This window comes from Macrotis lagotis, chromosome 4 (genome assembly GCF_037893015.1).
Source record: "Macrotis lagotis isolate mMagLag1 chromosome 4, bilby.v1.9.chrom.fasta, whole genome shotgun sequence".
Taxonomy (NCBI): domain Eukaryota; kingdom Metazoa; phylum Chordata; class Mammalia; order Peramelemorphia; family Peramelidae; genus Macrotis; species Macrotis lagotis.
Genome location: NC_133661.1, coordinates 58,026,286 through 58,048,994, shown reverse-complemented (window position 1 = coordinate 58,048,994; position 22,709 = coordinate 58,026,286). Strand labels below are relative to the sequence as shown.

Here is a 22,709-nt window from a genome sequence, read left to right as displayed (position 1 = left end):
CAGCATGAAATAGTGGAAAGAACACTGGTACCAAAGTACAAGGTCTTGGTTCAGATCCCTTCTCTGGCACTGATCACCTATATGACCTTAGTTAAGTCATTTAACTGCTCTAGGCCTCAGTTTTCTCATATAAAATGGAAAAGTTAGACTAATTGGCCTCTAAAGACTCTTCTAACTCTATATCATTGATCCTACTGTAAGAAAATAAAAAAAAATGTGTGTATGTGTGTGTATAATTTACTGTTGCAGTTCCTCAAATCCAGAGAGAACTGTAGAATTCAAAATGTTTACATATGTTTATCTTATGAAGCATAATTTTTCCATGAAGAAGCTTTTTTTTTCAGAAACCAAAAACCATCACCTCTCTGAAATGGAAAATTTTCTTAAGTCAAAGAAGGCAGATAAAGGTTATCAAAATGACAAAGAAACAAAATAAAAAATAATCCTAGCAAATGTCCATCTTGATCTGAGATCCAATATGGAAATACAAATATAGTGATAGAAAAAGGCAAACCAAGAGAAAAACAGTAAAGATTGAGGCAGAGTTGGATACAGAGAAAGGAGGCAGGAAGGATGTTGTAGTAGAAAAGATGAACAAACTCTTTAAGTCTGCGAATGCCTCATACAAACTCCAAGTCCTTCTCCTAGAAGATCATTCAAAGTTTCATTGCAAAGTATACAACATCTAGAAGGACAAAAACAATGATCCTCTATATACCACATGGAGAGTTCTGAGTTCAATTCTGAGTACTACATTTTAGAAATGATAGCGATGAACTGGATCACGAATAAATAAGTCATGATTAGGGTCAGGAGAGGATGGGAGAGCATTCCTCATGAGCTATAGAGTAAAGGTTTCTGAGATGTTAGAATAGTGTCCATCTCATCCCTAAATAACCCAAACCCTAAAACTGCCTTAATTACAACATTCATAAAATGTGGTCATCAAGCCTCTTCCTGTATACCTCCAATAAATGGAAACTTCTACCTCCTTAGGCAACCCACCCCACTTCCTGACAATTTTCGTTGTCAGCAAGATTTCTTGTTTTTTTTTCCTTGACAACAAACTTATAATTTCCTCTTCGCAACTATCCCCTTCCTCTACAATTATTCCTGGTTCTATTTTATGGGACCACACAAAACAAAATGAACCTCCCATTTGTGTTATAATAATTCTAATAGTTGAAGATGACTTTTATGCCCCTTGAGTCTTCATGCTAAATACCCCCCTTCCCCTTTTCCTTCAGTTAGATCTCATGTGAAAAGGTCATTCAACCTCCTTATTACTTTAAAAATTGGTATTCCAGATATGGTCTAATTAGATCTGAACCCTGAAGGCCTAGACCATCTTATTCCTGGAAGTTATATCTTTCTTAATGCAGTCAAGATTCCATCAGATTTTTTCCTCTCCTTTTTTTTTTTTTGGACTATCAGATTCACAATTTTAAAGTTGTAATGCTTTTAATTCTCTCCTCCCTTCCAAATCCTTTCTGGACAAGCTGCTACTTCAACATGCCTCTACCATCTTGCACTTGAGAAATTGATTTTTCCCCTTTTGTTTATCTTGGAGAAAAGAAGATTCAGGAATTGGTAGAATGATATTATCAGTTTTCCTATTCACAGTATACAGACTATGTTTAGACTGACTTCAGAGGGGGAAAAAGCTTGAAGTATAGGATAGAAATTGAAGAGAGACAGATATTAATTTGATATAAAGGAGGACTTTCTTACCATTAAAGTTATCCAGAAGAAGAGTGGATTAATTTGGAGTATAATAAGGTCAATCTCACTGGGTTCAATTTTTAGCTGTCACTACTTTTATGAGGACTTCAATTTTTCTTATATGTAAAATGGTTAAAGTGGTTGGGCCAAATGATTCCTTATAGCACTAAATGTAGAGTACTTGTATCTACAACTTTACATTTATGACTATTAAATTTCATTTTACTAGATTCAATGAAATTTTCTAGTCATTCAAGACCTTTTGGACCTTGGCTATCATCCTTGTACCTTTATATCCTCTACAAATATAATGAGCATTGTCATCTATGCTGCTACCCAACTCACTCATTAAAACATTAAATAGTATGTGATCAAGCACAGACTCCTGAGGAACTTCTTTGAAGATGATATTGAACCATTCATAAATCGTTCTGATGACTGGCCATGTAATGATAAGTTGAAGAAACTGGAAATGTTCATCTTGGAGAAAAGAAGACTGAAATTGGTAGAATGGTATCATCATTTTTCATATTCATATTCATGGTATAAAATGTTTAAGCTTCTGATTGACTTCAGAGGGAAAAGACTTGTAGGAATGGATAGAAATTATAGAGACAGATATTACCTTCATATAAATAAGGACTTTCTAGTCATTAAGACTATTCAGAAGTAGAGTCAACTAATTTGGAGTAGAGTGAGGTCATTCTCACTGGAGGTGAAGACTATATCTAGAGTGAGGTTTTCAATCTGGGGGTTCACAAACTTAAAAAAAATTGGTAACTGTATTTCAATATATTCAGTTTCCTTTGAAAACTTATGTTATTTTATTGCTTTAGTTTAAAACATCATTTTGAGGTGTCTAAAAGCTTTTCAGAACTGCCAAAGAAGCTCACAATACAACAAAGGTTAAGAATTCTGTTCTGTAATTTGGAAGGCTCATAGAGGTCTTCTTATCTAATGTCCTCATTTCACAATGGGGTTTTATGACTTGTCTAGAGTCATACAAGTCATAAGGGTCAGGGCTAGGATTCAGGTCTTGTGACTCCCAAGTTCAGTGATCTTTCCATAGCATTATCAATTCTGAGATTCTGATCTTTTATTCTACTTAAAGTAGATGACTTTCTTTTTGTAACTAAATTTCATTGGATCTCAAGAATATATCTAAATTGGAATATTTAAGAGACTTCTGTGTCTAAGATGTTGGTCAAAGACAAACCCAAGATGAAGCCTTTTTTCTTTCCTTGAACAATGAAGGTATAAACTGGTTCCATTTTCTGGCTTTAAAAAAGCATACTAGGACTTTTCACTGTTATTATATTTTTTTAAATAAAGATGTCAAAAACAAAGACATCATAATTATCTCGTAGCATCACATAGAAATTCATGTGCAACCTTTAACAACAAACATTGGGTTCCTGGTGGTGAATATTCATGTTCAATGACAGCATTTCCTATTCTTTTTGCGTCAAACAGCAGCTAATTGGAACAACTATCACTGGGCCCTGTGGAGCAGTGCCAGTCTCAGGGATCTGGTGCTCAGTTGGAAAGCTCACTCAAATGGTTCCCCTGGGGGGGGGGGTTGTGTTGATGTTTCCTGTATAGATGTGGAGGTGACTGGTAGATACTGAGTGTTTTGTGTGGGTTGCAGATATATTGGTGGTGTTCCTAGGGTGGTGGGATGGATTTGGAAGAGGAAGATTGAGATACCTGGCTTCTGTTTTACATGTCCTTTACACTCTCACAGGGCTAAAATGCCCTTTGTTGGGGTTTATTATCAAGGCAGTAGGACTGGCAAGAAAAGAGTCAAGCTCTGGGTTGTTGATTTGGGCCATGAGGAGGCAGAAACAAGAGAACAGAACAGATTTCAAAGTCAGATGGTTTGGGTAAACTGGAATCTGGGGAATACCTAACAATGGAGGAGACATATAGTCCCTGGTCTGAGTAGTAAGTGATAATAATTAGGTAATCCACAGGGCAGCATTAAGAACTAAGGCAGCTCCTGAGGTTTACATTATTTATAGTTGCCAGAAATGGCTTTGAGCAGCATTCTTTCCAACAACTGTTCAGGAGCCCCTACAGCTTTAGTGTGAAGGCAGGTCAGGTCTCTGGTCTCCTGCCCCATCAGGCTTGGTCCTTTGAATGTAACAGTATCTCATTTGTTTTTGACTGGCTCTTATTGTTTCTTTCCTTTGGATGGACTCACTCTAAGACAGAAAGGTCCAACTTTTCTGGAAGCTTAGAAATTGGACCTCGATATTTTCCTTGTAAGTTTTATTCTCTTAATGGGATCCCAAGAGGATGCAGGATGCTCTATATTATAAGCAAGCTATCCATTCTTTATGTTTGGAAGCAATGATTTTTTTCCATTTTATTCTTTTCATGTGTACCTTTCTCTGGAGAAAGAGGTCACAGAAAGTGCAGCTGACAGGTCTTAACAGACTATATTCTTTCAGATTTCTAGTTCTTCTTCCTCAGTACTCCAAATTCTGCAGGTGCTTTCACCTGGGAGTCCACAGGGCCAAGAATGAGAATAATCTAGAGTGCTGAACTTGAATCTTGGAGTCAAAAGATGTGAATTCAAAATTTCAGCCCCTCCCTTTACTGTTTCAGTGTGCTTGGCTAATAAGGTCACTTTGCCTCTCTGAATCTCAGCTATCTTATTTTAAAACAGGGATGATTAAAATTCCATTACTTACCTCAGAGAGTTGTAAGTTGTACTTGTGCTTCTCTGAATCTTAGCTATCTTATCTGTAAAATGGGGGTGATAATAATTACATTGTTTACCTTGGCAATTGTAAGTTGTACTTGGTAAACTTAAATGCCCTATATGAATGAGCTGTTCCATTTCTGATATATTCCCTAATTTCCTCTTCTCTGAAATCACTCTTCTGGATTATCAATGGCATTGAATCCTCTATTAAATACTTGAAAGCATACTAAATTGTTGTGAAATGGCCCTACTCCATCATATATGTAACTTTGGGAAGAGGGGATGAACAGGAAGGAGAGATTGAGGTTAGATGACCCCTTGTTTAGAATGCTGTAGAGGGAATACTTTTTTGCAGGTTAGACTTGATAGCTACTAATATCCCTTACAAATCTGATAGTTTATAATAATTCAGTGATCTAACTTTAGTGGAGGGAGGCTATCCAAGAGGGACTCTCACTTTTCATTTAGTTCTTGGAGTTAGAAATTGGGGAAGAGGGGGTAGTCCACTTCTTTTGGCTCTCAGTTGATAAGGACCCTTAACTCACCTTAGCCATAATGGTAAACTTGAAGCAAGTCTGTTTTAGGATTTGAGTTTAGAACTAATGTCTGCTGGGAATAAGTAACCATGAAAAAAAGAACATGGAGGTTTCAGAGATCCCTGGAATGTACTATAATAGGTAGGATGGGCAACTAGAGCACTGTACATGCTCCTTATAATCAAAGGGTGAGGGGCGAGCCAGAAGTTTCCATAAGAGGCAACAAAAGGCGACCTTGCCTATGATCCAGAATCCTCATGGTCTAGTTGATCCAAAGCAAAGATCTTCCTCTGTATTTTCACTTGGTGCTCACAATAGTCCATGGTTTACAGATGAGAAACTGAGTCTCAGAATTCACATCTCTGGTAAGTGTCAGAGACAGGATACAAATGAACAAGGCAGATACTGGGGCTGTATATAGAAAGAATATGCCCAGCACAAGATTCTTACTCTTCATTAGGGCTCAGAGAAGCAAATTATATAAAGTAGAAAAAAATCAGCCAAATGCCTGGCAAGGGGATGAGACTGAATTAGTGATTTTTAAGGCCAAGGCTGGGGAAAATTCATGGGATCATCAATTTAAAGAGAAAAGAAACTTAAACATCATCTAGTTCAAACTCCTCATTTTACAGATGAGGAAAGCAGAGTCCTGAGAGTTTATGTGACTTTCCGAAGATCACACATGCTAAAATTAAAGTTCATTTTTTCCAACTTCATATGTAGGGTTCTTCCCACTATATTCCACTACAAAATACTACTTCTCAGTTTAGGTTTGGAGATGTAGATTTGGAAGGCCATTTAAAGGTCATTAAGTGCAACCCCTTCATTTTACAAAGAAACTGAGACTTAGAAAGTTTAAGGGACTCACCCAGGGTCACATACCTAGGAACTTTGACATGATTTGAACCCAGGCCTTCCTGCTTCCAAGTCCAATGCTCTATCTATTACACAATGCCTGGAGCTGATGCTGAGGGTCAGAGTTTTTTTTTAAAGATCAATCATCAAGTAAACATTTATTAAGTACTAGTCATCATGCTAAAGGCTAAGAATCTACCAAGAAGCAAAAAAAATAGCCCTTATCTTTAAGGAACTTTCAATCTACCATATAAAGATACCAAAAATTGTTTAATTTGTTAAACTGCTAACTTCCTCTGAAACTGTGATTAACTTCCATTCTATCCCATACCTCACTTTATCTTCCTTTGTAGTATTTCATAAAACAGTGCCTCACTTTATTTTCCTTTATAGTATTTCTAAAAAGAGCTAAGAAATTGTCATTCTAGGTAAAGAACTTTGTGATCTTTTGCCTTTAGGCAAACCCAGAAAATATGTGAAATGATGGTAATTAGGAACCTGAATGAGGGCCCCAAAAGCAAATGCTGGAACTTATAAATGGAAAACAATGTATAATTGTATTACAGGGAATAGGAAGCCTGTTTACCTCTTGGCACCCCCAAACCAGAAAAAGGTTAACTAGAATTCATGGAAGAATATTTACATCTTTGTTTCCACTAATTTTGATCTGAAAATGGACATTTTCTTCACTTATTAAGGATTTCATTCCAAGTTCATTAAATTCATAGGTTGTCAGTATGTTACATAACATCCAAAAACCTAAGAAGCCTTTCACCAGAATAAGAATTGTCACCAGTCTCATAGCTCACCTAGTCAGGGAATCTCAATTAATTACTTAGCATTTACTTAGCATCACTTAGCATAACTGTCTCTACATCCATAGTCATTTTACCCTCTACCTTTATTTAAATGCCATTGGAATGGAACAGTCCAGTCCATGGACTCCAACCTAAATGTCAGTAAAATACTATGCAAACTTTAAAATTTCTTTCTCCTCACAATAGCTCATTACATATTTATATACATGAACTCCTTGAGGTCCTTTGTCACTTTTTGTATCTCCAATGCTTAGCACACTTAATAAAATATTGATAGGTTGATTTTGCTATGGAGAATTCCTAGTTTGGAAAGCCCACCAACCAGTGTAGATCAAAGTGCATTTAAATCTTACTAGTTCATCTGGTGGTAGTGAAAATTAAAATGACTCCCTCAAGGCCACACAGATACTATTTCAGAACTTGGTTTTCTGATTTCTAATTCAACACTATTCGCCATATAATTCTGCTTCTCCTCTTCCATAGGTGATGTGGTATTTGTATTGAATTTCTACTTTCTGGTGAGAAAAAATCAGATTGAGAAAATGCAAGTAGCAAAAGTAATTGAATTTATTTTTGCCAAGTTGAATTCTACATTCTTCAATTTTGTTTTAAAATAAATTTTATTCATATCCTTTGCTTTTTATATCATCTAAACATCTCCTTGTACTCTCCCCCCCAATAAAATCATCCCTTGTACCAAAGATTTTTTTTAAAGAACAGTAGGTTATAATAACTTATTTGATTGTTGATTGCTACTTTTATATCAAACAATCAACAAGAATTTATTAAGTGCTTCCTTTATGGCAGACATAGCTGAATCCTGGGGATACAAAGAAAATAAGTAATTATTGATTCCTGCCCTCAAAGAGCTTTTATTCTAATGAGAAAGACAATATATATATATATATATATATGTATATATATATATATATATATATATATAAATTAGAAAAAATATAGAGGTTATGGCTGTTGATGTTAGGGATTAAATGACCCCACCAACAGTCACATAGTTGGTAGGGATTTGAACTCAGCTCTTCTTCACTCTAAATCCAGTGACTCTATCCACTATACCATACTGCTTTGGATATTTTGGTAAAATCAATTAATTTCCTAGAGTTGATGATGAGTATCAGAATCTTTTAACAAAAATAAAGGATGTGGCCCCATTAGCAGTATAGGTAAGACAAGGAAAACTCTCCTGGAGGAAATCACTCTTCACTGAGTCTTAAGAGAAACAGACAAATGACTCCAGGGGAGTGGATAAAGAGAACATGCCCACTTTGGAGAACAGCCTGGACAAAGGCATGGATAACTTGGATTGAGTGGAATGTTGCAGCGAATATATTGACAACCAAAGTTCAATTGCACCTCCATCTCAGGCACTAGCAAGTGTTACCAGCAGGGACTTGATGTATAGTTTTGCTAATGGTCTAGACTTAAATAAGTGATGGAGAAAATGTTATTAATGCAGATTAATCTAAATATCCACAGAGACATTTCCCCACCAAAACTTATCAGCCCATCCTCTATATATTCATTAAATAGCTGGGAAACTATAATATCAGCAAGGAATATTTAATTTTATATGGTGAAGGGGAATCTTCATGAAAGGATGATTATAAATAGGGAGGAGAAAATTCCAAACCCTTTGCTGAACTTTGGGCATACAAAGACAAAAAAAAAGATAGTTGCAGCCTTTAAGGAGCTTAGTATATAAAAATATTCAAAAAATGAATAAAATACAAGATCACTTTAGGGGTGGCAAGGAGGCTCTAGTAGCTGGGGGAGTCTGAAAGACTGTATAATATAGTATTTGAATTAACTTTAAGATTCCCCCACTCCTAATTCCATCATCCTAGGCTTGGCCATCCCTGATTAACCAATACACATCTAGATAGTCTTCACTTCATAGAGAGGAGCTAGCTTGCCCTGTTTAGTATTTTCCACTACTATTCTAAATGGTATTGTTTTGGGTAAGTTTCCCTAGGTAGAAGCTTAGAGCTTCAGAGTTATTCTATGCTATAATCATTAGTTTAATCCTCTAGGTATTACTTATTGATCTCTGGTAACGTCAAAGTTTCTGTGGTTTTATCTGGTTCCAAATATGTCTTGAGCTTTTTGGGGTAGAATATTTCAAGAAGGACACAGTCTGAACTTCTGGTTTCACTGATATAGGGATCTCCTAGTATGGTAATTGCCCCCCCAGACACCTATTGGCACCGCTTCATTAACTTACAAACTTGGAGAATTATTTGAGAGTATTATGTTTTCAAGTGACTCACCCTTGGTCACATTGCTAGTGGGAAACTAGATGGTGCAGTGGATAGAGCACTGGTCTTAGAGTCAGGAGGACAGGAGTTCGAATTCAGTCTCTGACACTTGACACTTTTCTAGCTATATGACCTTGGGCAAGTCACAACCCTGATTGCCTTGCATCCAGGGCTGTCTCCAGTCATCCTGACCCATATCTAGTCACTGGATCAAGGAGTAAGTGAGGTGGTGACTTAGCACAGCACCCCCCCCACATCCAAATCAATCCATAGTCTTCTTCAAGAATGAAGGACAAACATCATCATCAGTATGTTTCAAAGACAGGATTTAAACTGAGGCCTTTATGGCTCCAAAACTATTTTATTATAAATGCAGTCATATGACTTTTATTTAGATATGAACCCTTCTTAATTTCTGTTCCATTTGAAAGCACTGCTTAGATACCCAGCACTAATAAGGCAGATGTTCATGGCTATTGGACCATATCTGGCTTATTGAACAGTGACTTAATTAAAAACCTTTTCCTGTGGAATGATTAATAACTTATTGATGTCAAGTCCTTAAGTGAGGTCTTCCCAACTAAACTATCTAATCAATTGGCTGAAATTCTGGATGGATCAATATTGCACTACAGCCAAAGATGTTTTTATGTTCCCATTAGAGGGAGTCACCTCAAATAATATCAATAAAAATCAATGACAAAAATAATTAAAAATAAAATAAGAAAAAATAAATATAAGAAAAATGATACTTTACAATATAATAAATATGACATGCACTGAAATAATACTGACTCATAGATCATGGGCAAGAAATCCTACTATTTCATAAAACTAAAAAAAGTTCAAGTCATTGATTTAGATCACCTACTCAAGCAGTAAAGGTGGGTCAATGGATAAAATACTTCTTTACAGTCAGACAGGCAGATTTAAACCTCATTTTTAATATTTATTAGCTAGGTGGCCCTAGGCAAAAATTTCAACCTGCTTATACCTCAGTTTCCTCATCTGTAAATTGTGGATATTTCTAGTGTCCATAGATATTTTTGAGACTCAGATTTTAAAAGTGTAAAGCATTTTGAAAACTTTAAATTTCATCATCATATCTTATAGCCTAGAGCAGGAACGTGACAAGAACCAATTGATTGTTCCAGTGTGAGCATTTACACCTCATAAGATGGTGAACCAAAAATTAGGGTTTGATATTTGTTTTTATGATTTTCTGTACTTAAGAATGTGATGGAGAAAATCTTAATAACATAAATAAAACATAAAAAAATGTGTCCGTGCGTACATTCCACCCACCTACAGATCCAGTTGTTAAACATTTTCCCATGAACCCCTGGCTTTTAACAAAGCGCTTTCCAAATATTATCTCGTTTGATCTTTTCTCTAAGTCTATGAGATAATTGCTATTATAAAACCCATTTGTAGATGAGGAAACCATAGCCTAAAGAGGTTAACTTGTCTGAGATCAAACTGCAGATAAGTACTTGAGGCTGAATTTGAACTCGGAATTCTCTTTTTTTTAACCTAAGTACTGATTTCGTCAGGATGTGTAACACCCCAAGAAGAAATTATTTCTACCGATACATTTGGTATTCACTCTACAATTTACAGTCTTTGAGAGTTGTGTGACCCTCTGATACACCAGGTAATTTCTCCAAGGTCACACTTCCACTATGTATAGAGACAGGATGTGAAGCTAACTTGAAGGCCACCTCTGCCACATAAGTTGTGTACCGCCCATTACTTTACTCATTACTCAGTAAAAATATTGAGAATTTGTACTTATATGTAGAAAAATGAGTAATTATTTGAGCAATAAGATACTTTTATGTTGCATTAAGAGTTACAAGATCACAGAGCTCCACAGAATGTTTCTATTTGTTCTTGGTTACTTTGTTACTCAGTTACTTCCTCTATAAAGCAGAGGAAAAAAACATACAAATACTAACTGGAAGCCCGTCCTATTTCAGTGATGCTTAATTGAAGTCCTAAGAAATTAAAGAACATCCCCAAATTCCCCAAACTAGTAAATATCAGAAGTAAGACATAGGGCTTTTTGTTGTTCGGATATTTTCAGTTGTGTCTCTGTGTTCCCATTTGGGGTTTTCTTGGCAAAGATACCACTTGCCACTGGACAGGGGAGCAGAGAGAATTAAGTGATTTGTCCACGGTAACATTGCTGTGGTCTAAGATTAGATTTGAACTCAGATCTTCCTACTCCAGGTCAGGTGTTCCATTCACTAGGTGCCACCTAGCTGTCCCAAAGGATAGGGTTATCAGCTCATTAGACTAAGGTTCTTCCAAGGAATTATGGGAAATCAGATATCCTGGGGAAGGAGAATGTGGGGAAGTTATGTGTGGGTGCTCTACTAGGAGCATCTCCCTATCTAATCTATTTTATTGACAAGCCACAATTTGGTGTCATTAGAAACAGTAATATAGTGAAGAGTGAGTGATGTTTGACTCAGATCATGTTTTCATGATCTGATTTCAATCTTGTCTCTTCCAGTTACCTCCTGAACATTCTGCACCTCAGTTTCTTCATCTGAAAAATTAGGTAGATGAACAATGTAATATTTGAGATCCCTTTCATGTGTCAATCTAGTCCCCTGTTCAGTGTTATTGTCTTATGAACAATTTCTAAAACCATAATAAATATCTCAAAGAACCTAGCTGTTAAGTCCTATAATGATCTGAGCTAACTAGAATTTTAGAGTGCATAAGGCTTTCGTGTTTAAAATACATCAGTTTAACTTTTTTTTCTCTTAAAAAACCTATTTATTACTTGGGGTGGATCACGGGGAAGAGAAAAGGAAGAGACACAAAGGGGGTACTGTGGTGATGGAAGAAACAGAAAACTTCAATAAAGAGTCATTAAAATAAAGTAAATCAGCTTACTTAGCAAATTAACTACATCCTCTTTTGCTCATTTTGCATATGTAAAAACTGAGGCACAATGTCTTAAAAGCAGAGAAAAACCTCAAGGCTTATAGTTTACTCTCCTACAGAATAATTAATTCCTGATTTTTGTGTTTCCTCCCCAGAATATTACTATCAAAGCTATTTTATGCCAGCTGCTTGTTCATAGTTTTTCCTATGAAGAGGAAGGAAAATATGTTTATATATAGAACCATATTTTGGACTGAATATAGAATATGTGGATTTAAATAAAATGTTACTTGAGCTCCCAAAACAAAATGAGGAGCTCTTTGTGGAAGCAATACAAAGTGAAAATGACTTTAATAAGGAAAAAAAGATAAATCTTAAAAAGCAAAGATTATACAATAGTATACTGATTATTGTATTGGATTGCCCCCCCTGGAAGTAGAGATGAACATTGTAAGTTGTGTTGTAGAGGAAATTCCTGTACTGAATGGCCTCTGAGTCCTATGCAACTCCCAAATTCTAGAATTCAGATTCAGTAGATAATCTCCTAGGTGGCTGTCACAGAAGCATGAAAGAGAAATCAGAGTACCTTTGGTTTAGTCTGATCCACAAAAATGTTCTGGTTTTGAATTGGCCAGTTTCTAATGAGGAGATGTGGAAAATTTCACAAGATAAGAGATCACTGAGCAAGATTTTTGGTTATTATTGAAGTTCCACACAACATTAATCCATTAAGTCACTCAGCAAATATGTATCGAATACATGGGTGTTAATCATTAAATAAAAGTCCAAAGGATAATTTAGAATTGTCTTCCTGGGCGACCTGAAGTACAAAAGGAAAAAGCATGAAAGGAAAATATCCATTGGTATATTTCAACCTTGATCTTTTTCGATGTAAGTAATTTGGTTAAATAACTTGCTAGGAAACCTTCACTGGTTGTTCTATTAAAAGATTCTGATGGCTCACTGGGACATAGAGGTTACATTTTGGATTCTCAATGACTGTGACTGTTGAGTGACAGCTCTAATAAAGCCTATTAATCTGGAAAAGCCTTAAGAATGGGTATACCAATGGATTATGTCATTGCTGTGATAAGACTGGTTATATTAAGTTCAGCAAGATGCATATCTAGAATTTTGTCAACTAGCTGGTGATGCTGGTTTTGTCCATAGATTCTCTTACAATGGTATCATAAGAGATCACTGAAAGAAATAATAAAAACAATGAAATAGCAAATCTTTTATAGTAATAGAGAGATTATTTTTGGTTAACAAATATTATTATGTAGGTGTTGGGAGTGAGGCATGAACTGAGAAAAATCACATGCTCTTTGTCCTTCCCATCCATAAGCAAGGGGATATAAAATCCATTTAAAGAAATAAATCAGACATGTGAAAGCAATGAATACATAAATGCTTATTGAATAATAAAAATATAAGATAACACTATTAAGTGTGAAACAATGTGTGTGCAAACCATAAAGGTGATATCAGAGCATAAGAAAGTAGAAAATCAATGAGGATTAGAGAAATAAGGAAAAGTTTGATAAATAAACTAACGACAAAAACCATGATTCAGTTTCATTACTAATTTGCTGTGTTGCTTTTTCCCCCTCTCTGCTTCGGTTTCCTCTGAAATTCAAGGGGATGAGAGTAGATGATATCAAAGATCTCTTCTAGTTTGAAATAATTTGATCTGTCTGTAAAAGCATTTATATTAGATTTCAAAAAATTCAAAGTAAGGTGATGAGGAGAGGATATTGAATTTGGACTTCAAATCCTGCCCCTGCAATTTATAAATCTATATAACCTTGGGATATTTCACCTCTTTAAGCCTCAGTTTCCTTATCTGTAAAATGAGAGAATAAGACAAATGACCATTCAAAACCCTTAGAGCTATACATTATATAATAATAGCTATTCTATGAGTGATGGCTTGGAATAAACATGGCACATATAGGGATCATCAGATGAACCTAACAGGAGTGGACAGGGCATGCTAAAAATCAGAGAAACCAGACTAGATCATTTTGGAGTGGTTAAATGAAAGAGAATATTGGACATTAGTCAGAGGAATTAGACCTGATCCATTGGGAATTATAAAAAGCAGTGGTCCATGCAAGATGACTTAAAGGTCAATTATTTCCCTTAAGTAGGGAGAGACTGGAGTAAGTCAGTCACTAAATGTTTACCATGTATAGGACACTGTGCTAAATACTAAGCATAAAAGAAGGACAAAAAATGATTCTTGACCTCAATAAGCTTCCAGTCAAATGGGAAAGTCAGGGAGACCAGTTCATTGCACAGTTCAGGAGTAGATTTCTGGGAGCCCCAACTGGGGGTGAAGTGGAGTGGTGATAGTGGGAAATGGAGAGATAATACTAAGCCCAAATAAAACAAATGCATAAGAGGGAGGGAAGTATCTTGTATGTCCCTGAAGAATATTTTCATATGATTTTTGTTTTTCCTTAGGTCCCTTTCCTACTGTAAAAGTTTCCATATTGGCATATGCATGCATGTCCATGTGGACATATCCATGGATATTTGTTTACTGAAGATATTCAGATTTTTAAAATTATTATGTTTCTAAGTTTCTTTCTTTTTTCCATTTTAAGTGATAGTCTCCTCAATCCCTCCCCACCTACACTTATTTTTTCCTTTTAATCTTATAATAAAAATATGCTCAGTCAGTATTCTCTTTCTGATTGTTAATTCAGATGTCACTGATGAGGCCCACTTAGTGTTGTAGTAATTACTTCCTATTAAAATAGTGTGTTTCCCCACCTTGTTCAAACCTGAAACTGAAAATATGTGCTCAATCCCTAAATCTTTACAATTAGTTAAGTGACATACAGCTGGCAATCTAGGGGTAGGTACATTCTCTTAATCATACCAGTATGGAGACGAATAGAAATCTCTCATTTGTGGGAATGAAAGCATCTGATCCAACTATAGCTATTCAAAATGAGTGACAGTCCTGAGTCAAGAAGGTAAGAAAGTAGTCTTCAGTAAAAGACCATGGGAGTTTCAGGACTGAAAAGAGATTCAAATTCATTCATTATTCAGTGACTGCTATACATGGAGGGCAGTTTTGTATAGTGCTTAGAGAGTTAGTTTGGAAGTCAGGAGAATCAAGTTTAAGTCTCACCTCTAATATGTTGTGACTACTTGGCCCATCTCTTCGCTCCAGGGCAGCTCTCTGAGAATAAAAGCTTCAGAAAAGGTGCTGATCTGCATTGTAGAGGTATCTTCCTTTCCTGTGAGTTTCCAATGTCAATGAAATCACAGATCCAGTTCCTACCATTATCCCTAATATGTGTGAGGTACAGGGTAAAATCTTTCACTGTGTGAAGAAGAGAAAAATTTATTGCCACCACTTATTGCCATGACTGGAATATAGTTAGAGTTTTCATTCATCTAGCATAATGCTTTGTATCATAAGCACTTTATACCTGCTTTTTAGTTCATTTATTCTCCTAGCACGGGGACTTTAATAGAACAGGCATCATAAATGGTTATTGAATTGTGAATGAGAGTGGAGGAGGTGTAGTTGAAAAACTGCTGATGAACCAGAGTTGTGGATCTCAGTCTAAGTGAAGTTTATCCTTCATATTTAAAATCTTAGGATTCTTGGTTTGTCCTGCCAGCTTTCCTTTGATCTCTTATTTTGATTTCCACTGAGATCTTATTTTGTTTTGTGTTTCAATAACCCTTCTGTAAAGGCAGTTTGTTCGTTTAGGAGACTTCTCAGTCTGAAGGCTTATTTGTATATCATATTTTATGAATAAGTGAAAATAAAGGAACTTATCCTAATTTTGAATTGCCTTCCTTGAAGCTTCTAAATGGTCACCCTTGTTTAAACTTGATGGATATATTTTGTCACATGGACCATAAGGTTTCCATGTGGATATATAGGTTTATTTAGATGCTTTATTATAAGATTCTCAACAGGGGCTCAGAAATATCCCTAAAATTGTCTATTTAAGGTTTATGTAGTTCATTACCTCCTCCCTATTTCCAAAGGAAATCAGTTATATTGAAATAATGTTGTCATTTTTTAACTCATGAATATCAGACTAAGAACCCCTGCCAAGGGACTTCTTTGACTTGGTCAAGCTGTCCTCATTGATCTTTGAGATGAAGTCCCTCTGGAGAGGGAAAAATACCTTCTGTTCAGTATTGTCAACCTGTCTCATAATGAATACCATCATCGCCTTGTATAAACCCATGCAATTTCCCCATAGGTTATTCCCATATGGGAATGAAATGATCATATGTAGAGGTTGTTAAGACTCTCATACTCCTCAGAGGCCTCTTTCTTGGGGGTCTTTGATAGGAAATGACAAGCTGTTGACTGTGGTCTCAGGAATTTGACACTATAGTTTCTCATTCAATGGTTCTATTTCCAGTCAAGAAAAGCAGAGGAGAAAGTTTTACTGGGGGTTTTTATAGCAAATAGAAGCAGCAAACCTTGTCTCCACTGACTGACTTCATCATCATCTCTGTTAAGATCTTGGGGGTAAGGAATAAATTGGAATTCTACACAGTTCAGTTATATGAGACAGATAGCGTTGGGTCAGGTTGATTAGGGGACAAAAGGGATCTTAATAAACAATATAATCAGAATCCCTTATTTTTCCTGATAAAGAAATTGAAGGACGTAGAAGTAGAGATTACCCAAAGTCCCACAGTAAGTTAGTGGCAATGTTGATATTAATTCCAAGAAATTTGGAAGGAGAGATCAGAAGTGATGGATACAAGAGTTTCAAAGAAATTCTTTTTTAAGTTGGGTTATTCTGGATTATTCTAATTATTACCCAATATCCTCCATCTACCATCGCTACTGCTGCTGCTTTTCATCTTCTCAAAATAGTAGCAAGATACAGGGAATATTATAGAGACAGAATTCTTATTGAGAAATTGCTATGAAACTTATGCTGCCCTGAGTCTCTGAAGGCTTCAGTATGGAAAGACAATATTATCTTTTTTGTGGCATTTATCTAATTTATCTAATATTTTCCTTACATGGGAAAGGGAACATCCAAGTAGAGATTAGACTGCCCTTTCCTCTAAATTGGTATAGATTTGACCACAACGATAACTGATTGAATATATTGGGCAACCCAGCTCAAGATATCAAGGCAGATAGGAACTATTCTTGGACATATTATCACTGCCCTTTGTGATACTATGAAATCAGCTTAGGTCTGGAAGAAACCCCAAAGGCCAACTACTCCAATCTCTTCATTTTCTAACTAATGGGCTGGGAACAAGAAGGGTTATTTAACTTGGCCAGTGCTACCTAGGCAGTAAGTAACAGTGCTGTTACTTGAACCAAGAATCCTGATTCCCAAGCCAATGTTATGTCACTTCTAGAGCAAATAAGACCTCACTTGCTTAATGAGATGGGTTTAATAAACCCACCCCTTCTAATAAATAGCACCTCTTGCCTATAAACATAAATGATGCCCAAATAACCTCCATTGGAGATTCCCCAAATGGATTCTCTTGATGGAGAAATGGAACATATGTGTGTCCCAGGGGTTTACACATCCATAGGTTGTTAGAATGCCAAGATCCTGCACTTTCCTTCTATAGAAATGCAGTCTCTAGCAACTCTCAAGTCCAGTAGTTCTTATAACAAGTTATTCCCACATATATCTTAGCCTTTTGTTTTCAGCATAATTTTTTCCCTTATGTTTTTCCTGTGATCTCCGCATGGTAGTGAATGACAATATCAGGGTCCAATTATTTGTTTTTCCTCCTGTTATTCCTGTCTTCTTCTGAAGTTCAGTACTCTCCCATTCATATTCTAGGATGGGTTTGCTCCTATTCTCCTGTCCCGAAAATGTGTAGTTGTTGATTGTTTTAAGAACTTTTGAGATGAGTTCACTAGTTTTCTGATGCTACCAGCAAGCCTTCTTTAAATGCAACTGTAGGTCTACACTGAATGCCAGTGCAGAGGGCTTGCTACTGATTTTTTGACCTGAGACACAATAGAGGGCAGGCATGTCAGACTTGTACCATATAGAATTGATAGAATGGATATGAGAATGGATTTTTTAAAAAGGTGCATGTATGATGATCTCGGAGCCCCACAAATTGACTTTCCCCTGACTTTAAATAGATTCCTCATAAAGGTACTGCATTGATTCTTGCCTGTTGAACAACTTTTACCCTTCACAGAGGTACAACTATACTAACTGGTATTTTGTTCAGTGATTGCCCAAGTGGGATCCTGGGAAATCCTTGGAAATCCTCTGCTGTACAGTTCTTAAGCTAGTTATTTCCTGACTCCCGGTGTTGATTTTACTTCCTGCCTATGGATTTTCTGCTTTTCCTTCCCTCTCCCCCCCCATTCCATCTTCATCTTCCTTATATGACCCTGGCCTAAGGATCACCTTCAGTTGACTTTATTTCAGTACTCTTTACCTCTATCGACAGCTTTGAGATGCTTATGATGCTTTCCTGCTCCCCACTCATCACAAACTTTGGCACTTTCCCACACTGATCACTGATTAATATCCTTGATGGAAAATCAATGGAAGCCATGTACCAGTTTGTATAGTAGTGCCCCTTTTGGAATTCTTGACCAAAGTAGAGTGTGCTGGGGGATTCGCATTGGCTGCTTGACACACACAAAAGCAATTAACCTGCATGCCAGAAAATTAACCCTTAGAGTACTGCTTCAGATTTCACCATGTCTTTGACAGGTAGGATTTAATTTTCTTTATGGGCTAGGTTTTACTTCTGAGCTATGGGAACCACATGAAAAAGTCCACAGTCAGACTACCTAGAATAGATATGAGAGTCTTTTCCTGGTCATTTCCCTGAAATGTATTGGGTCCTTTTTAATTAAAAGCCTAATCACTTAAAAGTCTACCCCCTTCCCACACACAACAACAGTATTTCATTCCAAATGGAATATATGCCTTAGCTGCCTTAGTGAGTGTGAGGGATGCTTCTTAGCTTAGTGTGTATTTTCTCAAAGAGAGAAATCAGTTCTTTAAGGGTTAATATAAACTTAAGAACTTTAGCCATCTCTCCTGCTTGTTCTTCCTCTGAGGTATCTGCATGATCCTCATTAGATTTTTAGCTCAACCTTTGAATGATTAAAATGAAACCCAACCAACCAATAAACAGACAATGGGGGAAAAAAGCAAAAACACTGAATGGTTGAATGGACAGACTCGTTGGCAATGCTTGCTTGTATTTCCTAAAGGTGAAAGATCAAAGTCTAACACTTGTTTTGCTCCCTTTCCTTTCTCTGAACCCCCATTTTAGAGAAGTGGAGCCCCAATACTTTTTACTTACTGCTTGCATTTTCTTCTCCTTATCTAATAGCCCAATAGAATCCTGTCAGAATTTCTACAAAGATTTCACATTACAGATCGACATGGCTTTCAACGTGTTCTTTCTTCTCTACTTTGGTCTACGGGTAAGTGCCAAGGGGATGATGCTTACTCTTGGGATGGGCAGAGTCTAGAAAGCTTGTGGTGGTTGGGTGGGGAGAGATGCAGGGTTGGGAGCAGCCATAGTGACTCCAGCCTCAGCATCTGCCTTCTTGGACAAGGTGTATAGGCAAGATTTTTCTGCATTTTAATCTGAAGTCTCTGAGGGAACCCTTTGCAATCTTAATGTTTCTTTGCTGAAGTACTGAAAGTCCAAAAAGAAGATTATATATTAAATTGGTTCTATCTCTACTAACTGCTGATGTTTCCCTATCATTCGAATAAAGTTGTTCCCAACAAACATTTCAAAGGAAATAAATATTCTCCTTTGTTTTAGTTAGTCAACAAGTAATTATTAAGTACTCACTATTTGTCTGCACTGTGCTATCTACAGGGGCAGCTATGTGGGACAACATTTAAAAAATTGGGCCTGAAGTCAGGAAAATCTGACTTTAGACACTTAACTAGCTGTATGATCTTGGGCAAGTCACTTAACTACTATTTGCCTCTTACCCTCATTTCTCAAATGGAAACACACTGGAGAAGAAAATGACAAACAACGCCAGTATCTTTACCAAGAAAAGTCAGTCCGTGGGGTCATGTAGAGTTGGACATGACTGAATGAATGAACAGCAACAACAATGACAGTTCTAACTACTGGGATTTTAGGTGACACAATGATGAAGAAGAATAACAATAAAAAACACTAAACATTTTTTAAAGTATGTTTCAGACATTGTACTAAGCATTTTACAATTATTGGTGCTCGTAACCCTAAGAAGGTAGGTGAGGAAACTAAGGCAAATTGCCATAGTAACTTTCTGAGTCCATATTTGAACTAATGTCTTCCTGACTTTAGGCCCAGTGTTTTATCTACTGTACCATTTAACCATCTCTTGCTAACCTATAATTCTGTTTCAAATCCCAATGGTTAGCACAGTGCTTGGAATCAAGAAGACTGAGTTCAAGTCTAACCTGAGATACTAGCTGGACTAGTCACATAACCTCTGTCTGCCTTAGTTTTCTCATCTGTAAAATGTGAATGATACAGGGGTGTTGTAAGGATCAAAGAAGATATATTTGTAAAACATAAGCAGAGTCCTTGGTACATAGGAAGAGCTGACTTTTACTTATACCACTTCTCCTGGAAATAAAAAATAACCAAAAAAAGAGTCCCTAGGGGGCGGCTAGGTGGTGCAGTGGATAGAGCACCGGCCTTGGAGTCAGGAGTACATGGGTTCAAATCCGACCTCAGACACTTAATAATTACCCAGCCATGTGACCTTGGGCAAGCCACTTAACCCCATTTGCCTTGCAAAATCTAAAACCCCCCCCCAAAAAAAACCAAAAAAAGAGTCCCCGTTCTTTAGAAGCTCAAAGAGTAATGGGCAAGACTATATACAAACAATTATGAACAAACAAAACATTTTAGTGCTGCTTAGGATGATAAGAAGATCCCTCTAGTGCTAGAAGTAAGCTTTAAAGGCACCAAATCCAATGTCCTCAATTCACAAATGACAAAATTGAGGCCAAGGGAGGAAGAAAGGGGATAAACTTTTAAATAGAATCTATAAAGTGATAGTTCTTGTGCCAAGTGTTTTGCAAATCTGATCTTCTTTGATACTCACAAGAATTCTTCAAGGGAAGTGCTGTTAATTATCACCAAGTTCAGTAGAGTGACTTGACCAGGGTCTTACAGATAGCAAGTTTCTAAGATGGAATTTGAACTCAGGTCTTCCTAACTTTAGGTCCAATATTCTATCCACCTGACTGTCTATGTTAAGTGACATGTTCAAGGTCACACAGGTGGCAAGGATCAAAGATGAAATATTAATTCCTCTCTTCTGTTTCCAAATCCATTGCTCTTTCCACTGGGAAAACATTTGGGCTAATTCAGGCTCTTGAGGTATACCCACCATGTTAAAAGATATACTTTGTTTTATTTTGAATGAACCTATGACTTCATAGGTTTTTTGAAACTTTTAATGTGGATATTCCTTTATCAAAAGATATCAAAGAATATCCTATGTATGAAAAGATATCAAAGGATATCAAAGAATATCTACCTCTGCTCTACAAGATGACCGCACTGTTTCATTGACATTTTCTGGCACATCCTAAGTGCTCTTTGAAAATGACAATGGACGTCAATATCAGTTTAAATGCTTCTCTCTCTCTCTCTCTCTCTCTCTCTCTCTCTCTCTCTCTCTCTCTCTCTCTCTCTTTTTCTTTTTCTTTCTTCCTCCCTCCCTCCTTCCTTCCTTCTTGCTTTCCTTTCTCTTTATTTCCCCCTTTCTTCTTTCTTTCTTTCCTTCCTTCCTTCCCTCCTACTCTCCTACCCTCCTTCCTTCCTTCCTTCCTTCCTTCCTTCCTTCCTTCCTTCCTTCCTTCCTTCCTTCCTTCCTTCCTCTTCTCTCATTAAAATAATTAACATGACCTAGGTATTGGGAATTCTCATTGTGAATATTTCCTTCATCCATGAAGATATTGATCTATTTTGCTAACTGCCTGGGAACCTGAAAAGCTAATCCCATGCTCCCAATTCCCTAGTCACTGTATTATAACAGTAGGACTTGAATCCAGGGCTGCCTGATTCCTGACTGTTAAGAGTCACTGGTTCCCTGTCTAAAGTGACTTCAGAATCAGGAAGATCCAGGTTCAAGTCCCATTTCTAACATGAATTAACTTTATGACATTAAATAAGTCATTTTACTGCTCAGTGCTTCCAGGCAACTCTCCAAGGTACTGAAAAGTTCTAGACGCAGGGTTATGCTGGTTCTTGTCAAAGAGTTAACTCTTGGGCAAATCACTTATGTTAAACAAGAGTTAAATTTAATGTCAAATTTTCAGTGTGAGCATTTACACCTCAAAAATCAGTAAACACTGCAGATCAGGACTTGAATTATTGTTTGGCTTATAGTATAGACTTTTTAAAGTGGTGGAGAAAATGTTAATATTTCTAATTAAACTTAAGAGGGTTTCTTGCATACATCTTTTTTTTTAACTTGAGTCAGCAGGTTGCTAAATATTTACCTTCACCCTGCTGGTTAGATGGAATGTCCTTATTGCAAATTGTTTATACTAATGAAATTTCATATTTAGTTCAAAGAATGATTTTGAGAAGTGTTTGGTATATATGTTTACCTGTGGGGCTGTATAAATTTATTGAAATTGGAAATTCGGGAGATTTGATGTTGGGTGATTAGATGATAAAGCTATGCTCTTAAGACCCTTTGATGTTGGATAACCAAATCAGCCTGTGATACTCTCAGCAGTCAGTCACAGATAAATACTATCTATGGCTCTCTTCATGGACTGAACTAGCACATAGCTTATTAAGAAGGTTGTGTCTTAGAAGAAAGATGAACCCACTGTAAATTCCCCAAGTGGGTCCTTTGGAAATGACAATAGAGATGAACATCAGTCCCAATGCTTTTTCTCATGTGTTT

The 22,709-nt window shown here is 36.6% G+C and overlaps 1 protein-coding gene across 10 annotated transcripts in view; it reads left to right on the top strand.

The window, feature by feature from the left end:
- KCNMA1 (potassium calcium-activated channel subfamily M alpha 1) overlaps positions 1 to 22,709 on the top strand; it is a 637,032-nt gene that overhangs the window by 280,349 nt on the left and 333,974 nt on the right. For all 10 annotated transcript variants that reach the window (XM_074232914.1, XM_074232913.1, XM_074232916.1 and 7 more), the window contains exon 3: positions 19,154 to 19,247. In XM_074232914.1, coding sequence (XP_074089015.1) covers positions 19,154 to 19,247 — 94 coding nt within the window. The remainder of the gene's footprint in view (positions 1 to 19,153; positions 19,248 to 22,709) is intronic.